This window comes from Ambystoma mexicanum, chromosome 6p (assembly GCF_040938575.1).
Source record: "Ambystoma mexicanum isolate Mex_15411 chromosome 6p, UKY_AmexF1_1, whole genome shotgun sequence".
Classification (NCBI taxonomy): domain Eukaryota; kingdom Metazoa; phylum Chordata; class Amphibia; order Caudata; family Ambystomatidae; genus Ambystoma; species Ambystoma mexicanum.
The window spans coordinates 2,067,003-2,086,092 of NC_090935.1; the positions used below are offsets into that span (position 1 = coordinate 2,067,003).

The window sequence follows — 19,090 nt, forward strand, 5'->3', positions numbered from 1 at the left end:
TCCCACAAGAAGATTCACAGGCACTCACATTAAGGTATGCCTTAATCATAGTGAAATATTTTACCATGGCTGTTTAGATATAGGGTAACAGCATAACACTGAGACAAGTGAAATTAGAATCTGAGTACTGAGATACTAGTACCTCCAAGGGGAGTACACTTACCCACATTAGATGTAAATAGACTAGACAGATGGTACCCTGCATAATCAAGCATTCTTGATACTATAATAATCACGATGCTACATAATACTTAAAACCATTGCACCCCTCCCATCGATCCTATGTAATATTTGTGTCAAATATGCTACACTTCCTTGAATGTGTTTCACCTGTATCACCAGAGACTTGATTGTGCCTTCTGAAGGAAATTGTTGATTATTTACTGATGGTCAGGCAAAACGCATATAGACTTTTTCTCTATATTGTCACCTTACAGTTCAACTTTAGCTCAAGAAGAAGAATTGATAAACTCGAAACGCGTCAGCCGTATAACTTGAACTTTACACATGCAATGTGGGAATGGCTCACACAAGCCGTTTATTTGGGACTTTGTATATGCACTACAAAGGAGAACAACTTTTGTTTAAATTAACTATCACCCTTTATGAAATAAATCTTCAGTGTAGTGTTTGACATTGACAATTGTTGAAATTTGAAATAGATACCATTGTTTGAAGTATAAAAGTATTGATAACCGCCTGATGGCGGTATAACAATAGCGTGCAGAGGACGGGAGGGTTCCTGTTTTGGATCCTCTTTTCTTGGTTGCTTATATGTACTAGTGGGCTTGTGCCAGGTCCACTTTTCCTCCCCTGCACCTTAAACTGGTAATCAAAGATAGAAGCTAAGACTGAAAACGTTTACACATAAACCTTGGAGTGCTCGAGCAATCTCTTTTCACAACTCCACAGTCAGTGTCCTATGGAGCGGATTTGAAGGGTTTTATCCAGACCGTTTCCCTTCTATTTGCTAGGAATGATTTAATCCAGAGTAGGGCTACGTCTGTTATTCTTATTTCTTCTATTCTCTTGAAGAGGATGTCATGGTTGACTGAGTCAAAAGCTGCAAAGAGGTCTTGTAGAATAAGGGCAGAGTGTGTGCCAGTGTCTGCATTTGTCTTTAGGTCATCGCAGATGCTGGTCTTGCTCCCCTCGTGGGGCTAAAGCCAACTTGCGGCTGGTCCAGCAGCAGGTGTTTTTCTGTGTTCTTGAGTTACTTTGTAGACGTAGGTGTCTACTAGTTTTGCTGGGTAGGAAATGTTTGAAATCGGTCTGTAGTTGGAGAGGTCTTCCACGCCTCCTCCCGTGTCCTTGAGTAGTGGTTTGATGGGCACCAATTTGAATGATTGCGGTACTTTCCCTGTTGCGAGTGACAGGTTAAAAAGTATTTAATAGTATTTTGCACAATGTAATATACCCCCCCCGAGTATATACGTGAAGTGTGAAACCTACGCACATGTAGGCTTGCTTCTGTTTTAGTCTTTCATGAATTGTGTGTAATAACTGGAAGTTTGATCTTACAGTGAGATAATATGATCTGCTTAAAACACATTTTGAGAAATCACTTCATTGGCAAGTTATCAATTATTCAGGAATCCAAATAACAAGACACTTTCCTTTAATTCTATACATAAATAATACTTCACAAAGTGCCTGTTTGATAATATGGTTTAGTAACTTTTTTCTCCAAAAACAGCAGGGCCCAAGAGACTGTGTAAGTAGTGGATGTTTTCGGCATCCGAGTAGTCCATTTCAACACCTTTTATGAATTTCCAATGTCGCCACAGGACACGGATTACCTTGAGCATCTTCATTTAGAACATGCATGTGGCCCCCGTGTGATTTCTTGTGATGTAGGAATAGGTCAGGCTTCTCTACAAACCCCTAGTGTAATTTCTCTGATGTATCACAGGTTTCTCATTACGCTTGTAAGCTTCATCACAGTGAGAACATATAAGTGTGATTTCTCTGGTGCAGCCCTAGTTTCCCTTATTGCTTGAAAGACATTGCATTCAGAACATGTTTACGGTTTGTCATCAGTGTGATTTCTATGATACATCACAAAGTGATTATTTTGCTTCAAAGCCTTATCACATTCAGAACATGTGTATGGTTTCCCCCCAGTGTGAATTCTCTGCTGACTCAATAGTTCACTCTTTCACTTGAAAGCCTTATCACATTCAGAACATGTATATAGTTTCTCCCCCAGTGTGAATTTTCTGATGACTCAATAGATGACCCCTTTGCTTGAAAGCCTTATCACATTTAGAACATGCATATGGTTTCTCCCCAGTGTGATTTCTCTGATGAATCAATAGATGACCCCTTTGCTTGAAAGCCTTATCACATTCAGAACATGCATATGGTTTCTCCCCAGTGTGATTTCTCTGATGAATCAATAGTTCACTCTTTAGCTTGAAAGCCTTATCACATTCGGAACATGTATATGCTTTCTCCCCAGTGTGAATTCTCCGATGACTCAATAGTTCACTCTTTAGCTTGAAAGTCATACCACATTCAGAGCACACATATGGTTTCACCCCTGTGTGATTTCTCTGGTGTGTCAATAGATGACCCCTTTGCCTGAAAGACTTATCACATTCAGAACATGTATATGGTTTCTCCCCAGTGTAATTTCTCTGGTGTCTCAATAGATTACTCTTGTCTGTGAAGGCCTTATCACATTCAGAACATGCATATGGTTTCACCCCTGTGTGATTTCTCTGATGAATCAATAGATGAACACTTTGCTTGAAAGCCTTATCACATTCAGAGCATGTGTATGGTTTCTCCCCAGTGTGATTTCTCTGGTGAATCAATAGTTTACTCTTGTTCGTGAAAGCCTTATCACATTCAGGACATGCATATGGTTTCACACCAGTGTGATTTCTCTGGTGTCTCACTAGTTCACTCTTTTGCTTGAAAGACTTATCACATTCAGAACATGCATATGGTTTTAATCCTGTGTGATTTCTCTGATGATTCAATAGATGACCACTTTGCTTGAAAGCCTTATCACATTCAGAGCATGTGTATGGTTTCACCCCAGTGTGATTTCTCTGATGAATCAATAGATGACCCCTTTGCCTGAAAGACTTATCACATTCAGAACATTCATATGGTTTCATTCCTGTGTGATTTCTCTGGTGTCTCAATAGGTCACTCTTGTTTGTGAAAGCCTTATCACATTCAGGACACGCATATGGTTTCTCCCCAGTGTGAATTCTCTGATTTATCAATAGATTATTTGTTTCTGTAAAAGCCTTGCAGCTTTCAAAATATGTATGTTCTTTCGCTTCAGTGAGAAATCTCTGATGTTGCCATAAATAACCAGTTTCATTGAAAGTTGTTTCACATTCAGAAAATTCAAAGGGGATCTCCATTGTGATGGTGTTCATTTTTAAATAGCGATTTCTGTGTAAGGAGTTCCTTGTCCAATTCAAAATAGTTTCACAATGATCTTAATCTCTCGGGTGGTCTCACCAAGTCAGGTGCATTTTTGTACGCATGAATGTCAAGAAAGAACCTCAATCTTCGCCCAGAAGAGGCAAGTCTCGAAATAAAAAGCTTGTGCTTGCAACCTTTCTATGTCCAGAGCAGTTTCTAGACTTGTAGTTTTCGTGCTTTTGGGTTTTAATCCCTAGCAGCTTCCACTGGAACAGCAGCACCACAGCAGGGGCGCCATTGATTCTGAAGCATCAAGTCCAAAGCTGGTGTTGAGCACCTTTCTCTTACTCAATGTGGTGCATTGCATGAAAATGCCCGGCCTCTACTTTAAAGTGGCAGCCATTCCTATTAGCCTCTCATCAGTGTAGTCGACACAGGTGACCTCTCTATTGATTGGTACTGACTGGACATAGGAACCAGATGTTTTCTCCAAGATCATTAATATTGCACCTTTAGTTGCTGCGAAATCTCTTCAGTCTGTAAAATATTTTCCCACAGTAAGAGACTCGAGGCTGGTAGTTAGTGACTGTCGTGAGCAAGAAAATGTTTCCAAGACCCAGCTATCAGAGGAAACCTTTTTTTTAACAAACAAACACTTTTAAAATCATTTCACTGTTTTCCATGCTTCCTGCTTTGTTTCCCTGTTTGAAAGAAAAGGAAAATCAGGATTAGCGTTGCGTAAGAGATAGATACATATTTCTTGTTTTAAATAGAAAATGTGAACAAGCAAAAAGGCACTTTTCAGCTCATGAAATCCTGAACTTCTACTGAATGTCTTATGGACACTGAGGTAAATGAATAGAGTAAGGAGCCCTCAACATCATGGAAAGGGTTAACACAGAAATCAAGAACCAAGAGTCACATTGACCATTCCTACATCACATGGCACATAAATTAATAACGGTGTGCACCACTAGCCCACAGCCAGGATTAATACAATGTGGTGACGTGTGGTCACTGAAGGGACAACCTGTCAGTCGGTCATGGCTGGTTTTGTCAAGTGTAAAGTAGATAGGAACACTGCACTACCCAGTTTATTGATTAAATCGTTGATCCATGGCATGGGGTAGGCGTCAAAAGCAGATATTGTGTTAACCTGTCAGAAGTTGATACAAAACCACCAGGAGTGGTTGGGTCTTGGTACCAAAACTATCAGGCAGGGGCAGGGACTAGAAGAAGGCTCTATAATGTTGGCTCTTTACATAGTTTCCATTTCAATTACTATCTTTTTCCTAGATTCTGGGAGTCAATAGGGTTTTAGATGGTCTACCTTTCCCTTTGGGGTGGCACGAGCCCTGAACTCTACCTGGCTTTCGGCAAAATACATCTGGGAAAGAACTAACAAGATCGTCCATCTCTCTATGTTTCCCGTTTGGGAGATTCTGTGGAATAAGGTCTGTGTTACTTCCTCCGGTACCAAACAGGCTAGTGTGGAGGATGTTGGATTTTCCTTCCATTCCTTTAGCAGGATAATATGATAGTGATGGGTCTTTGGTCTGGTTGGGCTGCTCTATAAGTACATGCACCTGTGCGTGCTATTATCTCATAGGGTCCGTGCCACTGAGACTAGTTTATTCTCAGAGGTGGGTAAGAGGACCAACACTTTCTGACCCATAGAGAAAGCGCAGAGATTCACCTTTTTATCATAGTCTTGTTCGGTCTGGGCTTTCTCCATATGTGCTTGTGCCAAGGTTCTAACTAGGGCCATATGATCTCTTAGTCAGGTGGCAGCCTGGGACAGAGGTACTAGTGCTTCTTCTCTTTCTTCCCAGGATTCTATGAGCATATCTAATACATCTCAGGGCTCCCTACAGTAGAGTAATTCAATCTGAGAGAATCTGGTAGATGCTTGAGCACTTTCTTACTGTGTTTTATTAAATCTCTCCACTTATCAGTCTGTCTGGGGGTGGTAAATTGAGGTTCTCAGAGTGGCGATAAGTAATATTTATTTTATCTCTGTGATCAGTTTGCTCATAAAGTTCTTTCCCTGGTCTGTTTGAATCTCCCTGGGAAAGCCTACTCGAGACAAGAAGGGCACAGATGTTTTAAAATCTGTTGGGTAGTGCCGTTTCTCATGGGGACGGCTTCGGGGTATCTGGCGGATTAATGTATTCCGCAATTTCGAGGTTTCTAAGGGACCTACGATGTCCATGACTATTTGGGAAAAGGGGACTTCGTTTATGGGTAGTGGGTTCAAGGGTGCCATTTAAGTAATATGTGAGCCAGTTTCTGATGTATTACACTTTTGGATAATGTTCTTTATATCCACAGGTGAACAGGGCCAACAGAACTTGCCACTAATGTAGGCTTGAGTCTTAGACTGCCCCAAGTATGTCCCCCACCCCCCTCCGGTCAAATGGGAGTGTGCAATTTCCAGCACTATCTTCCTGTGTGTCTTGGGTATCACCAGCTGAGTTTCAGTCAAACCTTCCTGTTTCTCTCCCATTAAGGAGACCTTGTTTCAAAAAGAAAAAAAGGGGCTGTCTTTTCTTAGGCCTTCACCCTCAGTTGTTACCTGTAAGAAGGCCTCAGCCAGTATGGGATTTATTTTTCGCTGGGAAAATGCTAAATCAGGGAGGATAGTTGCCTCATCATTCAGGGGGGACTGATGTCTGTTAGCTTTTCGGCCTCTCCAACACACTGATCACCTCTCTCTGTTTCCTTAACTTACCTCTCCTCTTCAAAGTGGGGAAACAAAGCCATTTCAAGAATTCCCTGGGATATTGCATCTCCAGGTCTTATTTTTCCCATGGTTTTTAAAAAACACTTTTATATCTCCTCCAAAGTCCGGGTCTATGACTCCTGCAAAAATGTCTAAGGAACAAGTTACTTACCTGTAACGGTTGTTCTCCAGCATGGGTCTGGCATGAATTCACATGCTCATGAATATTCACCGTCATTAGACTGGGAATCCTCAGTAAAGAAATACATAGTTCAGAAATGAAACTGAAACCTGTCTTTCTCCTAACAACCAATCACTAAGATCTGGGTCATACTGCCCCAGCCAATGACTGCCCTCTCCCTAAGCCCCTCCCCTGGCAGCCATCTTCAGATATGGTAGCACATAAAGTGGCAGTAGGACCAAGAGAAGAGCCGCAGAGGGGTAGGCGGGAGGGTTTGCATGTGAATCCATGCCAGACCCATGCTGGAGAACAACAATTACAGATAAGTAACTTGTTCCTCCTCCAGCATGGGGTCTGGCATGAATTCACATGCTAATGAATAAAGGATACATAGCAGTACAAACATACACAACCATGGGAGATGGCAAGGCTCAACAGAAGCAATCTCTTTCCTCCTCACCAGGCTCACCTTCAAGGGAACAGGTTGCGCAGCACTGCTTAGCTGACGTCGACCTCCACATAGAATCCTTGCAGATGTCCAGTAGGAATAAATATTGGACGGGGTCCTGGTTGCTGCCTTGCTCAGCCCAGGTAGGTACACTTATATAAACAACACAATTGAGCAAGGTCATGGAGGTCTAACTGCTGAGATAGAAATACTGAATCCTGAGTTTTTCAGACAAGGACTTGGTGGACACAGGTTTGTTGAACAAGTCTGTATACTGCAGTTCTTATTTAATTTGTGTGCAGTAAGTGTAAAGATACACTTGAATCTATGAGGCATAGGATATTCAACATTAAAACATACATGGAGTAGTGCCTGAATTATACAAATCAAATGACGAATATTTGAAATATCAAATTTTCTTGCTTTTACATTCTCTACAGGTCCCTTGGGGAGGAAACTTGAGAACTCAGTGAGGTAATAGTCAGGTCATCAGCTCAGTTGTGTGAAAACAATCAAAAGCTGAACAACAACATAAATAACAAGTTAACATGACAGTGTTTCGGCCAATTAAAGCTAAACTTGGGAAGCAGTGGTGTAGTAGGCCTTCATCAGGACGGAATATTCTTGTGACTGAAGTATCCAATGTAGTCAAATCCGAAAAACGCACAATGGTTTAAGGCGTCTTAGTGTCTATGTACACTGAGGTTGGCAGGAGAATTCTGCTTCTGCTGGACGGCCATTCCTATTTGGAGCTTGCCAATTCGATGGAGTACTAGCAGCAGGCAGTGCATTAAATGCAGTTTGGAATCTGGGAGAAACAAATGTGGATTGTGCACTGTGAGCCGCGCAGGAGACGAGAGACTGACCGCCAACACACTCTAAGCAGCAGTCCTGAAATGAATTCACCTCCTCCTACCTCATGTCCAAGGTAGACCACTTTCCTCTGACTAATTTGACGTTTACTTGCCTTTATGGTCAGATGGGCCTGATCAGGAGCCTGCAAAACATGGTGGTCAACATGTTCTTTCCAAGTAGGGCTGAACACTGCAATGTCATCCAAGTATGCCATGCAGAGGTCCTCCATCCCATTCATAACTTGATTAACCAGCCTTTGGAATGTTGCAGGTGCATTCTTTAGTCCAAAAGCCATTACCTTAAACTGGTTGAGGCCTGCTGGGGTTGAGAATGCAGTTTCCTCCTTGGCATGGTCTGTCAGAGCTATTTGCCTATAGCCTGAAGTGAGATCAAATGTACTGAGGTACTTGGCTGAACCAAGCTTGTCCACCAGTTCATCTGTCCTTTGTAAAGGGTGCGCATCACTCTTATTGACTGCATTAAGAGCTCTATCGTCCACACAGAATCTCAACTCCTTGGATCCTGCCTTTGACACTAGTACAACTGGACTAGACCATGGACTTGTAGATGGCTCAATTACCTCGCGATCAAGCATCTTGTTGACCTCCTCCTTTATGTGGGTTCTTATATGGTTTGACACCCTGTAACCTCTGCTTTTAACAGGTAAACAGTCACCAGTGAGAATATCATGGTGGCCCCTAGGGGTCAAGCCTGGTGATAGTGAAAACAGGTAGGCAAACTGATTTAACAGAAACTTGCACTCCTCCTGTTTTTCAGGTGTTAAATTAGAAGAGAGATTGAGTCCTATTTTCTCTTCTAAAGGCTGGCCTCTGAGTAAGTCAGGTTGAGGTTCACTCTCCTCCTCCTCTTGGGCTGAAGCTAGAAGCAAAGCTCCCACTTCTGGTCTTGAGACATAAGCTTTTAAACGGTTGGTGTGAAAGACTCTGGGAGCCTCCTTAGGATTGCCTAGGTCCACCAGATAGTTGAGTTCTCCACGTTTTTCCACAACCTTGAAGGGTCCTATCCACTTGTCCTGTAAGGCCCTCTGCCTTGTAGGTACCATAACTAGAACTAGGAGGTCTTGAGTAAACACAACCATGTTGGCCTTCTGGTCATGCCAATGCTTCACCAGAGCCTGACCTGTTTTCAAGTTATCTGATGCTTCTGCCATCATGTGTGACATTCTCATCCAGAGACCTATCACATAGTCAGTGACTCTCACTGGCTTGGGGGAAGGAACACCCTCCAAGGGGCCTCTAACTGGATGGCCATAAAGAGGTTCAAAGGGACTAAATCCAACCCCCTCCTGAGGGACTTCTTTATATGCAAAGAGAAGGCATGGCAGTAGAAGGTCCCACTTTCTCCTAAGGGGTAACTCTAAAGCACCTATCATGCTCTTCCTGGTACGGTTGAACCTCTCCACCAATATATTTCTCAGTGGATGGTAGGCAGTTGAGAACTTGTAAGTTAGACCACAGTTTTCCCACATGGCCTGCATGTGGTGGGACATAAAATTGGATCCCCTGTCAGAGATGACTTCCTTAGGAAAACCTACTTTGGTAAAAATACCAAGTAGGGCCTTAGCCACAGCCCGAGTTGTAACAGTTCTCATAGGTAGTGCTTCAGGAGACCTAGTAGCATGGTCTACTACAACCAGGATAGACCTCTTTCCTGAAGAGTTTGGCGGGTCTAAGGGACCAACAATGTCGATTCCTACCCTCTCAAAAGGGACTCACCACTGGGAGAGGCACCAAGGGTGCCACATTCTTGGCTCCACTCTTGTCGGAGGTTTGGCAAGTGTGACAGCTCCTACAGAACATAGCTACATCAGAGCACAACTTAGGCCAGTAGAAATACAGAGATAGCCTTTCTTTGGTTTTCTTGAAACTCAAGTGACCATCCAAAGGTATCTCATGGGCTAACTGTAGGAACAGAAGTCTGCTTTCTAGGGGCACTACAAGTCTCCTGTAGTCCCCTGGGATTGACACAGTCGGTTCACTGTAGAAGAGGCCATCTTCCCAGTACAACCTATGCTTCCCTGGCTCTTGCCCATCCAACTGGGAAGCTGCCTCTTGGCGAAGACCTTCGAGATTAGGACACTCTCTTTGACCTCTGCTGAAGTCTGCCCTACAGGGTCCACCTTCTGCCAGTAAAGACTGCAGCTCAGAATGTTCTGCAGGATCCAGATATCCAACAGGAGCAAGGTCCTCTTTCAGCTCTGATTTCTCAGCAGCTGATTCAACCACACTAGGTTGTTCCTCACACTCAGTCTCTGCTGGTGGAGGAGTCACAGGTGTGACTTTGGACAGTCCTCTCAGGGATGTCCTTGTTGGTAGCAGAGGAGTGCTGCCTGATCTCTTCCTGGAGGTTTTAGATTTCCCCTTTTACTTCATTTGTGTTAGAGATTGCAGTCAGTAAGTCCTGTGGACTGGGGTTATAGTTTCTTCTATAAGTTACCCTGGAGAGCCCCTTAAGATACCCTCTCTGGCCTTCCTAGTCTGCTCCTGTTTCCTTTTGCTGGGAGTCCTGGGGGTGCTTGATACAACTCCAAAGGTTTTTAAGTCATTCCCCAACAGGAATATCCCAGGTACTTCACTCTGCACATTTATAGGTATCTTGACAGTCATGTCATTGCACTGGATGAGAGCTGATAACTGTGGAAACATTTGGAAAGGGGCTCCAGCAAGCTTAGTGAGGTATTTGGGTGCCTTAGCAACATCCTCTACCTTGAAAAATGATTCATCAACTACAGTAATGCTGGCCCAAGTGTCTGTGATGGCAAGGGTCTCCTGACCATTCACAAGTACACTGGGCCTCATTACGAGGTTGGAGGTAGCCATGGCTACACCCTTACTGCATTCCGGGTCCAGGTCCTCGAAATAGGGACGTACCGGGTCATTCCAACCTTGGAGGACCCGGTAAGTCCCCATTCCGAGAACCATTCCCCATTCCCATTCGAGCCCCCATAGGGCTCAACGGGAATGGGGATGGAGCTAATAACGGGCCCGCTAATAGCGGGCCCTTTATTAGCTCCCTGATCCCTTAGCGGCTCCCGCGAAGGGACCTTGGAATATGGAGGTAAGGGATTACCGGCACCAGCACCTTTACCGGTGCCGGTAATCCCTTACCTCCAACCTCGTAATGAGGCCCACTGTCTTTGTAATACTCTTTAGTATTGTCTGGAATGGAATTGTAGACATCTAAGTTCTGCTGTTCCCACAGACCCAGCGACACTAAAGAAACACTGCCTGAGATGTTCATGGGTTCCTCAACCAGTAAGTGAAAGTTTCCACTTGCCATTGGTACTTCTTCCTCTGGGGAGAAGGCTAAGGAGACAGTGTGGATCCCTGAAGGTTTACCCTTCCATCTGGGATCCCCTTTCACATGGTCAGTTGACCCACAAGCATAACATTTTCCAAATGTCTTGATGAATGGGGGTTTGGTCTGACCTCCTTCTGGTTTAGCGCCAGGAGGTACAGTAGCCTGATTTGGTTTCCGTTGTGACTTACCCTTGTTATGTTTGGGGCCCTCTTTTGGATTGGAGGTATTAGAATTCTCCTTGTTATCTTTCTTGTGCTGCTTTCCCTCATCCTTCTTCTGCGTTGCCCCAGAATCCTTGTGAGTAGCCCTGTTGGCAACTCACAAGTCAGCAGCCCTGGCTAACTTGTTTGGATCAATTTCCTTAGAGTCAGCCAAGTGCTGTCTCAGCTCAGGAGAGCAGGCATCATACATAGGGCCTCATTACACGGATGGCGGTAAGGATTTACCGGTACCGGTAAAATACCGGTACCGGTAAATCCTTACCGCCTTACTACGAGGTCCCTTTGCGGGTTGGGGGATTTAATGCCTGCTTTTTGCAGGCGTTAAAAACCAACCCGCAAAGGGACCCAGGGAGCTAATTACGGTACCGCAATTAGCGCCTTCCTCATTCCCATTATGCCCTATGGGGCAAAAATGGGAATGGGGAAGGGCAATGGTGGAAGGGGGAATTACCACCCCGCCAACCTTGGAAATGGGCGGTAATTCCCCTTTCCGCCAAGGCGGTGCCGGTATTTTACCGGTATGAACCATGGCGCTAATAGCGCCATGGTTCTCCGCCATCCGTGTAATGAGGCCCATAGACTCTAACAAACAGAGTTCTCATACCTTCTTAAGTGTTTACTCTGTAACCCTTAACCCAACCACCTAAGTTTATCAAACATTCACACACCCAGGTAGCCCAAGGGGTACCAACATGCTTTTTGAGGGTTGTAAACCTCTTAAAATACTGGGAAGGGGTCTGCCCAAACCTAGCTTATCAAAGCTAGTTTCACACTTTCATACTCCATTCTGTCTACTTCTCCCATCTCCATTACAACATCAGATGCAACAGGGGGTAGCCTAGAAAAGAGCCAAGGAATCAACTGATTCCCTGTAATGTTCTGAAGCCCATGGTTATATTCAAAAGTTGCCAGCCAATCCAAAATATCAAGCTTAACCTCATACATACTTACTGCATCTTTGGGCATGTGAGGCCTCTTAGGACTGGAAGACCTAGAAGACTCTGGGTGAGAACCATTCCCAAAGGACAACCTTTTCATTTCAAGGGCAAAATTCAACTCCATTTCTCTGAGTTTAAGTTCTTGATGTTTACTTTCAGTTTGGGCTTGGATTCTTTAGAATTGCAACTAAAGTCTCATCCTTTCAAGAGAGACAAATTCAGGACTTAGTGTTGGACCTGATGGGGTCCCTGTGGCCAAAGTTTGAGGCCTATGAGCAGGTAGAGGTAAAACAGGGCCTACATTTTGAGACTCTTCTGTCTCATCTAACTCATCAATAACATTTGAGTTACCCTCTGAAACATTATCATCCTCATCAACATTTTCCACATTTTCTGCAGGAGTAGGTATTTCAGACCCACTCCTCAGACTTTGATATTTTAACAATTTGTCTATCACTTCAACCTTTTTGCCTTTTACAGTGAGGTTCCTAGCTTTACACATTTCTCTCAACTGATCAACTGTTAAAGTGACTAGGATCTCCTGTCTGTAGCTATCCATATCAGGAATGATAAAACAATTGCTTCTCTACTGGTGCTTAGCCTTGTGAGGATTATTTGAACAAAGGTAAGAGCAACACTCTCAATGTAACAACTTATACCTGATCCTCACCACTGTACACCAGTGTTAAGCAGAATCACATGTGGTACCCATTGGGAACACTACACACAAGTAAGACTACAGGTGTAAGCACAATCACACCTTTGGTATAAGTCTCTACTACACAGTTTTGTGGTAGCAGGGCTGAGCAGCCAGGCTTATCTCAAGAGTAAAGTGAGCAGTACAAGAGGTTACACAAAGGGCTAGCAATCACAGTGGTTAAAAAAAAAAAACACTCAAGGTTTCTTGGTAAAAGAATATACATTTATTTACACGGTCAGGTGGAAAACATTCCACTAGCAAGAGCAGCTCAATATCACAATAATACACAACAAATCAGTTCCTGATCAAGTTCAGCTCCCCTGAAGTGGGAGAAAAATGGCACTTCAGTTACTTTAAAAAGGGGTAAAAAGACAAGGTTAAAAGAATTAAAGCACCAATACTTTGCAGAGGTAGGGCAAATAGTTTCAGTTCACTACAACCAGCAATTCAAATCAATAGGCCTGGGCCAAAGTCAATGGTTCAGAGTCTTGGATGAGTGAACACAGTTCTGTTAGTAAATGGGTAAGTCTTTGCCACGGTTTTTAGAAGTAGTTGGTCAGACGTAAAGTTATATGTCGGTTTAGGGAAGGTCAAGCCTTCAAAGTTGGGAAAGTTGCACAAACTTTCACAGCGGCAGAAAGGATTTCCTGACCGCACTTGCACAGTACCTTTAAAGTGAAGAAGGGCTGTAGCTGAGGCAGTTGTTCCTGGCAGTTCCTGCAGATCTCGCTGTTCCTGAGCTTCAGTCGTGGGGGCAAGAAGGGGGACATCGGGAGGTTCCTGCACTGCCCACGGAGGAGGCCACGAACTTGGCAAAACGTCGATTTAAGGTGCGAGTGCGTTAAAGACCACAAACTGGTATACTTCTCACTGGCTATCCAGTTTTCAACAGCACTCTGAAAAAAATTCGACCAGAGCAGAGACTGTGTCCAGGTGGCTTGCGAGTTGGTTGTTCCCACCAAACTCTCAAGGGAAGAAGTTAACCTTGAAGGGCTTCTCTGTCGATGGAGTTTCAGGCAAATTGGACCTGCTTCACCGGTCGTCCAGGAGTTGCAGCAGTCGTCTTCCTTCAGCTTGTCTTTGGTTCTTTCATTCCGGTGGTCAACTCTGCGTTCCAAGTCCAGAGGCCTGCTTTTAAACAGCTTTCCCCCATTCATTTTAGCCTGGCTGTCACTGACACAGCAGGGTGGCTCTCCTTGACGGACAGCCAGCGGGCAAATCACGCCAGAGTGCATTCAGGTCTCCTAGGAGACTAAGCACAGGGAGTTTCGGGCACCTCCCTCACATCCTGTCCACCCCAGATAGTCGGGTGCCAGAGTAGGGCTTCAGCACTGAAGCCCACCAAAGGCCATCGAACAAAGGGACCAAACCTGGTTTGATGCGCAGAGACAAACACTAGAAGGACCTTTCCTAAAAGAAACGGTAAAAAAAAAGATGATCGGAGTCTGTTTTTACAGAGGGGACTTGGGCGCCATATTGAAAAACATGGCTGACCCGATTTTTAGCTACCGGTGTTCGTGGTCGGGAAAAATGATGGTAGTTTGTTCTAAAACCACTGCCACCAGCCATTTCAAGAGGAAAGGGTAACATTTGACTGTTACATGAGTCTTTAGACACAGGGGATGCTAGGCAATCCCTTCGGCACTCTATAGGAAGACAGTGTGTGCTGGGTCTACACATTTAAAAAGACTAGCAAAGTCAATTTAACTTTACATGTTCTGGGAGACAGTAGTCCGTTCCAGAGAAGGTATTTAAACCTTGGGAAGTCTGAAAGACATCCCTGTGCCAATGCACTGAAGGTGCTGTGTGACACACAGAAAAAGAATATGCCTATGGAGTTGTCTAAAACTCCATATAAAAAGAACACAAAAGTAAAACACACATCAAAATACATGATAGAGTGGGAAAAAAGGCTCACACTTTCCAGGTTAAAATTAAAATTCTAGAAATCCAGCAAAGTTGCTGGGGGTCTCAAAAGGTAAGGGAAATTAGCACATTTATGAGAATTCTCCCTAACAGTAATACAATGCTATCTGAATGGAAGTGGGTAGGGGTGCCAAACACTGTGGATTATGGTAACTGGAATATGTTTGCATGCATCGCTGTATTATGGTGCGGCGGTTGGGTAGAAGTTCTGCAGCCTATGTTGCGTTAGTGGATACTGGTACCCGGCTACATGTTCGCCTGCATGGCTCTGTTATGTTGTGCTGGGTGTGAGCAAGGCCTAGACTGTTGGGTGCATGGCCAAAGGCCATAGGCCGTAGGCCATGCACCCAACAGTCTAGGCCTTCACCACAGCCACCCCAACATAATGCAGCCATGGGGTTTTAACTCTGCATGTCTTTCAAGGTGGTGACCTTCACACATTGGTTGTGGAGGACATTTTAGACTTTGTAGAACAGCAGAAGTGAGCTGCTATGCGTACATTAGCCTATGGGGTAGGTCACTGCATGTGTTGCACATGTACCATCAGACAGCGAGAGAGTACCAGTCCCTATACAAGAAAAGGGAGCCATGCAATGTACCATCTGAGAGTATACACGTCTCTTTAAAAGAAAAAAGAAAAGGGATCGGCTGAACCCTTAGAACTACCATCTGATAGCGAGAGAGTATACAAGTCCCTATACAATAAAAGGGAGAGCAGCTGAACCATGCAATGTACAATCTGATAGCGAGAGAGTATACAAGCCCCTGTACAAGAAAAGGGAGAGTGGCTGAACCATGCAACGCAGCATCTGATAGCGAGATAGTATACAAGTCCCTATACAAGAAAAGGGAGAGCGGCTGAACCATGCAATGCACCATCTGATAGCAAGAGAGCATACAAGCCCCTATACAAGACAAGGGAGAGTGGCTGAACCATGCAATGTACCATCTGAGAGTATACACGTCTCTTTAAAAGAAAAAAGAAAAGGGATCGGCTGAACCCTTAGAACTACCATCTGATAGCGAGATAGTATACAAGTCCCTATACAAGAAAAGGGAGAGCGGCTGAACCATGCAATGCACCATCTGATAGCAAGAGAGCATACAAGCCCCTATACAAGACAAGGGAGAGTGGCTGAACCATGCAATGTACCATCTGAGAGTATACACGTCTCTTTAAAAGAAAAAAGAAAAGGGATCGGCTGAACCCTTAGAACTACCATCGGATAGCGAGAGAGTATACAAGTCCCTATACAAGAAAAGGGAGAGCAGCTGAACCATGCAATGTACCATCTGATAGCGAGAGAGTATACAAGCCCCTATACAAGAAAAGGGAGCCATGCAATGTACCATCTGAGAGTATACACGTCTCTTTAAAAGAAAAAAGAAAAGGGATCGGCTGAACCCTTAGAACTACCATCGGATAGCGAGAGAGTATACAAGTCCCTATACAATAAAAGGGAGAGCAGCTGAACCATGCAATGTACAATCTGATAGCGAGAGAATATACAAGACCCTATACAAGAAAAGGGAGAGCGGCTGAACCCTGCAAACTACCATCTGATAGCGAGAGAGTATACAAGTCCCTATACAATAAAAGGGAGAGCAGCTGAACCATGCAATGTACAATCTGATAGCGAGAGAGTATACAAGCCCTTGTACAAGAAAAGGGAGAGTGGCTGAACCATGCAACGCAGCATCTGATAGCGAGATAGTATACAAGTCCCTATACAAGAAAAGGGAGAGCGGCTGAACCATGCAATGCACCATCTGATAGCAAGAGAGCATACAAGCCCCTATACAAGACAAGGGAGAGTGGCTGAACCATGCAATGTACCATCTGATAGCGAGAGAGTATACAAGTCCCTATACAATAAAAGGGAGAGCAGCTGAACCATGCAATGTACAATCTGATAGCGAGAGAGTATACAAGCCCTTGTACAAGAAAAGGGAGAGTGGCTGAACCATGCAACGCAGCATCTGATAGCGAGATAGTATACAAGTCCCTATACAAGAAAAGGGAGAGCGGCTGAACCATGCAATGCACCATCTGATAGCAAGAGAGCATACAAGCCCCTATACAAGACAAGGGAGAGTGGCTGAACCATGCAATGTACCATCTGATAGCGAGAGAGTATACAAGTCCCTATACAATAAAAGGGAGAGCAGCTGAACCATGCAATGTACAATCTGATAGCGAGAGAATATACAAGACCCTATACAAGAAAAGGGAGAGCGGTTGAACCCTGCAAACTACCATCTGATAGTGAGAGAGTATGCAAGTCCCTATACAAGAAAGGGTAGAGCGGTTCAACCATGCAATGTACCATCAGATAGCAAGTGAGAATACAAGCCCCTATACAAGAAAAGGGAGAGCAGCTGAACCATGCAATGTACAATCTGATAGCGAGAGAGTATACAAGCCCTTGTACAAGAAAAGGGAGAGTGGCTGAACCATGCAACGCAGCATCGGATAGCGAGAGAGTATACAAGCCCCTATACAAGAAAAGGGAGAGCGGCTGAACCATGCAATGCACCATCTGATAGCGAGAGAGTATACAAGCCCCTATACAAGAAAAGGGAGAGCGGCTGAACTATGCAATGTACCATCTGATAACCAGAGAGTATACAAATCCTTATACAAGAAAAGGGAGAGCGGCTGAAACATGCAATACACCATCTGATAGCAAGAGAGCATACAAGCCCCTATACAAGAAAAGGGAGAGTGGCTGAACCATGCAATGTACCATCTGATAGCGAGAGAGTATACAAGCCCCTATACAAGAAAAGGGAGAGCGGCTGAACTATGCAATGTACCATCTGATAACCAGAGAGTATACAAATCCTTATACAAGAAAAGGGAGAGCGGCTGAAACATTCCATACACCATCTGATAGCAAGAGAGCATACAAGCCCCTATACAAGAAAAGGGAGAGTGGCAGAAGCATGCAATGTACCATCTGATAGCCAGAGAGTATACAAGTCCCTATACAAGAAAAGGGAGAGCGGCTGAACCATGCAATGTACCATCTGATAGCCAGAGAGTATACAAGCCCCTATACAAGAAAAGGGAGCCATGCAATGTACCATCTGAGAGTATACACGTCTCTTTAAAAGAAAAAAGAAAAGGGATCGGCTGAACCCTTAGAACTACCATCGGATAGCGAGAGAGTATACAAGTCCCTATACAATAAAAGGGAGAGCAGCTGAACCATGCAATGTACAATCTGATAGCGAGAGAATATACAAGACCCTATACAAGAAAAGGGAGAGCGGCTGAACCCTGCAAACTACCATCTCATAGCGAGAGAACATAAAAGTCCCTATACAAGAAAAGGCAGAGCAGCTGAACCATGCAATGTACCATCTGATAGTGAGAGGGTATGCAAGTCCCTATACAAGAAAAGGGAGAGCGGCTCAACCCTGTAAACTACCATCTCATAGCGAGAGAGTATACATGTCCCTATACAAGAAAACGGGGAGTGGCTCAACCCTGCAAACTACCATCTGATAGCAAGAGAGTATACAAGCCCCTACACAAGAAAAGGGAGCCATGCAATGTACCATCTGAGAGTATACACGTCTCTTTAAAAGAAAAAAGAAAAGGGATCGGCTGAACCCTTAGAACTACCATCGGATAGCGAGAGAGTATACAAGTCCCTATACAAGAAAAAGGGAGAGTGGCTGAACCATGCAACGCAGCATCTGATAGCGAGATAGTATACAAGTCCCTATACAAGAAAAGGGAGAGCGGCTGAACCATGCAATGCACCATCTGATAGCAAGAGAGCATACAAGCCCCTATACAAGACAAGGGAGAGTGGCTGAACCATGCAATGTACCATCTGATAGCGAGAGAGTATACAAGCCCCTATACAAGAAAAGGGAGAGCGGCTGAACTATGCAATGTACCATCTGATAACCAGAGAGTATACAAATCCTTATACAAGAAAAGGGAGAGCGGCTGAAACATTCAATACACCATCTGATAGTAAGAGAGCATACAAGCCCCTATACAAGAAAAGGGAGAGTGGCAGAAGCATGCAATGTACCATCTGATAGCCAGAGAGTATACAAGTCCCTATACAAGAAAAGGGAGAGCGGCTGAACCATGCAATGTACCATCTAATAGCGAGAGAGTATACAAGCCCTTATACAAGAGAAGGGAGAGCGGCTGAACAAAGCAAACTACCATCTGATGTCGAGAGAGTATACAAGTCCCTATACAAGAAAAAGGGAGAGTGGCTGACTGTTAGAGAGAATTCTCTGTTTAGGCTGAATTTCCTAACCTAGTGAGTCCCCCAGCAGCTTTGCTGGATTTCTGGAGTTTGTTTTTTCGATCCTGCCAAGAGTGTGACCCTTTTCTCTCACTCTTGGACATGTATGTGTGT

General features: G+C 44.2%; 1 protein-coding gene across 1 annotated transcript in view; it reads right to left on the reverse strand.

The window, feature by feature from the left end:
- Positions 1–515: 515 nt before the first annotated feature.
- LOC138511109 (zinc finger protein 84-like) overlaps positions 516–19,090 on the reverse strand; it is a 30,265-nt gene continuing 11,690 nt past the window's right edge. Inside the window, exon 2 of the mRNA XM_069626592.1 lies at positions 516–4,088. Within this exon, the coding sequence (XP_069482693.1) occupies positions 2,181–3,398 (1,218 nt within the window). The 5' untranslated portion in view covers positions 3,399–4,088 and the 3' untranslated portion in view covers positions 516–2,180. The remainder of the gene's footprint in view (positions 4,089–19,090) is intronic.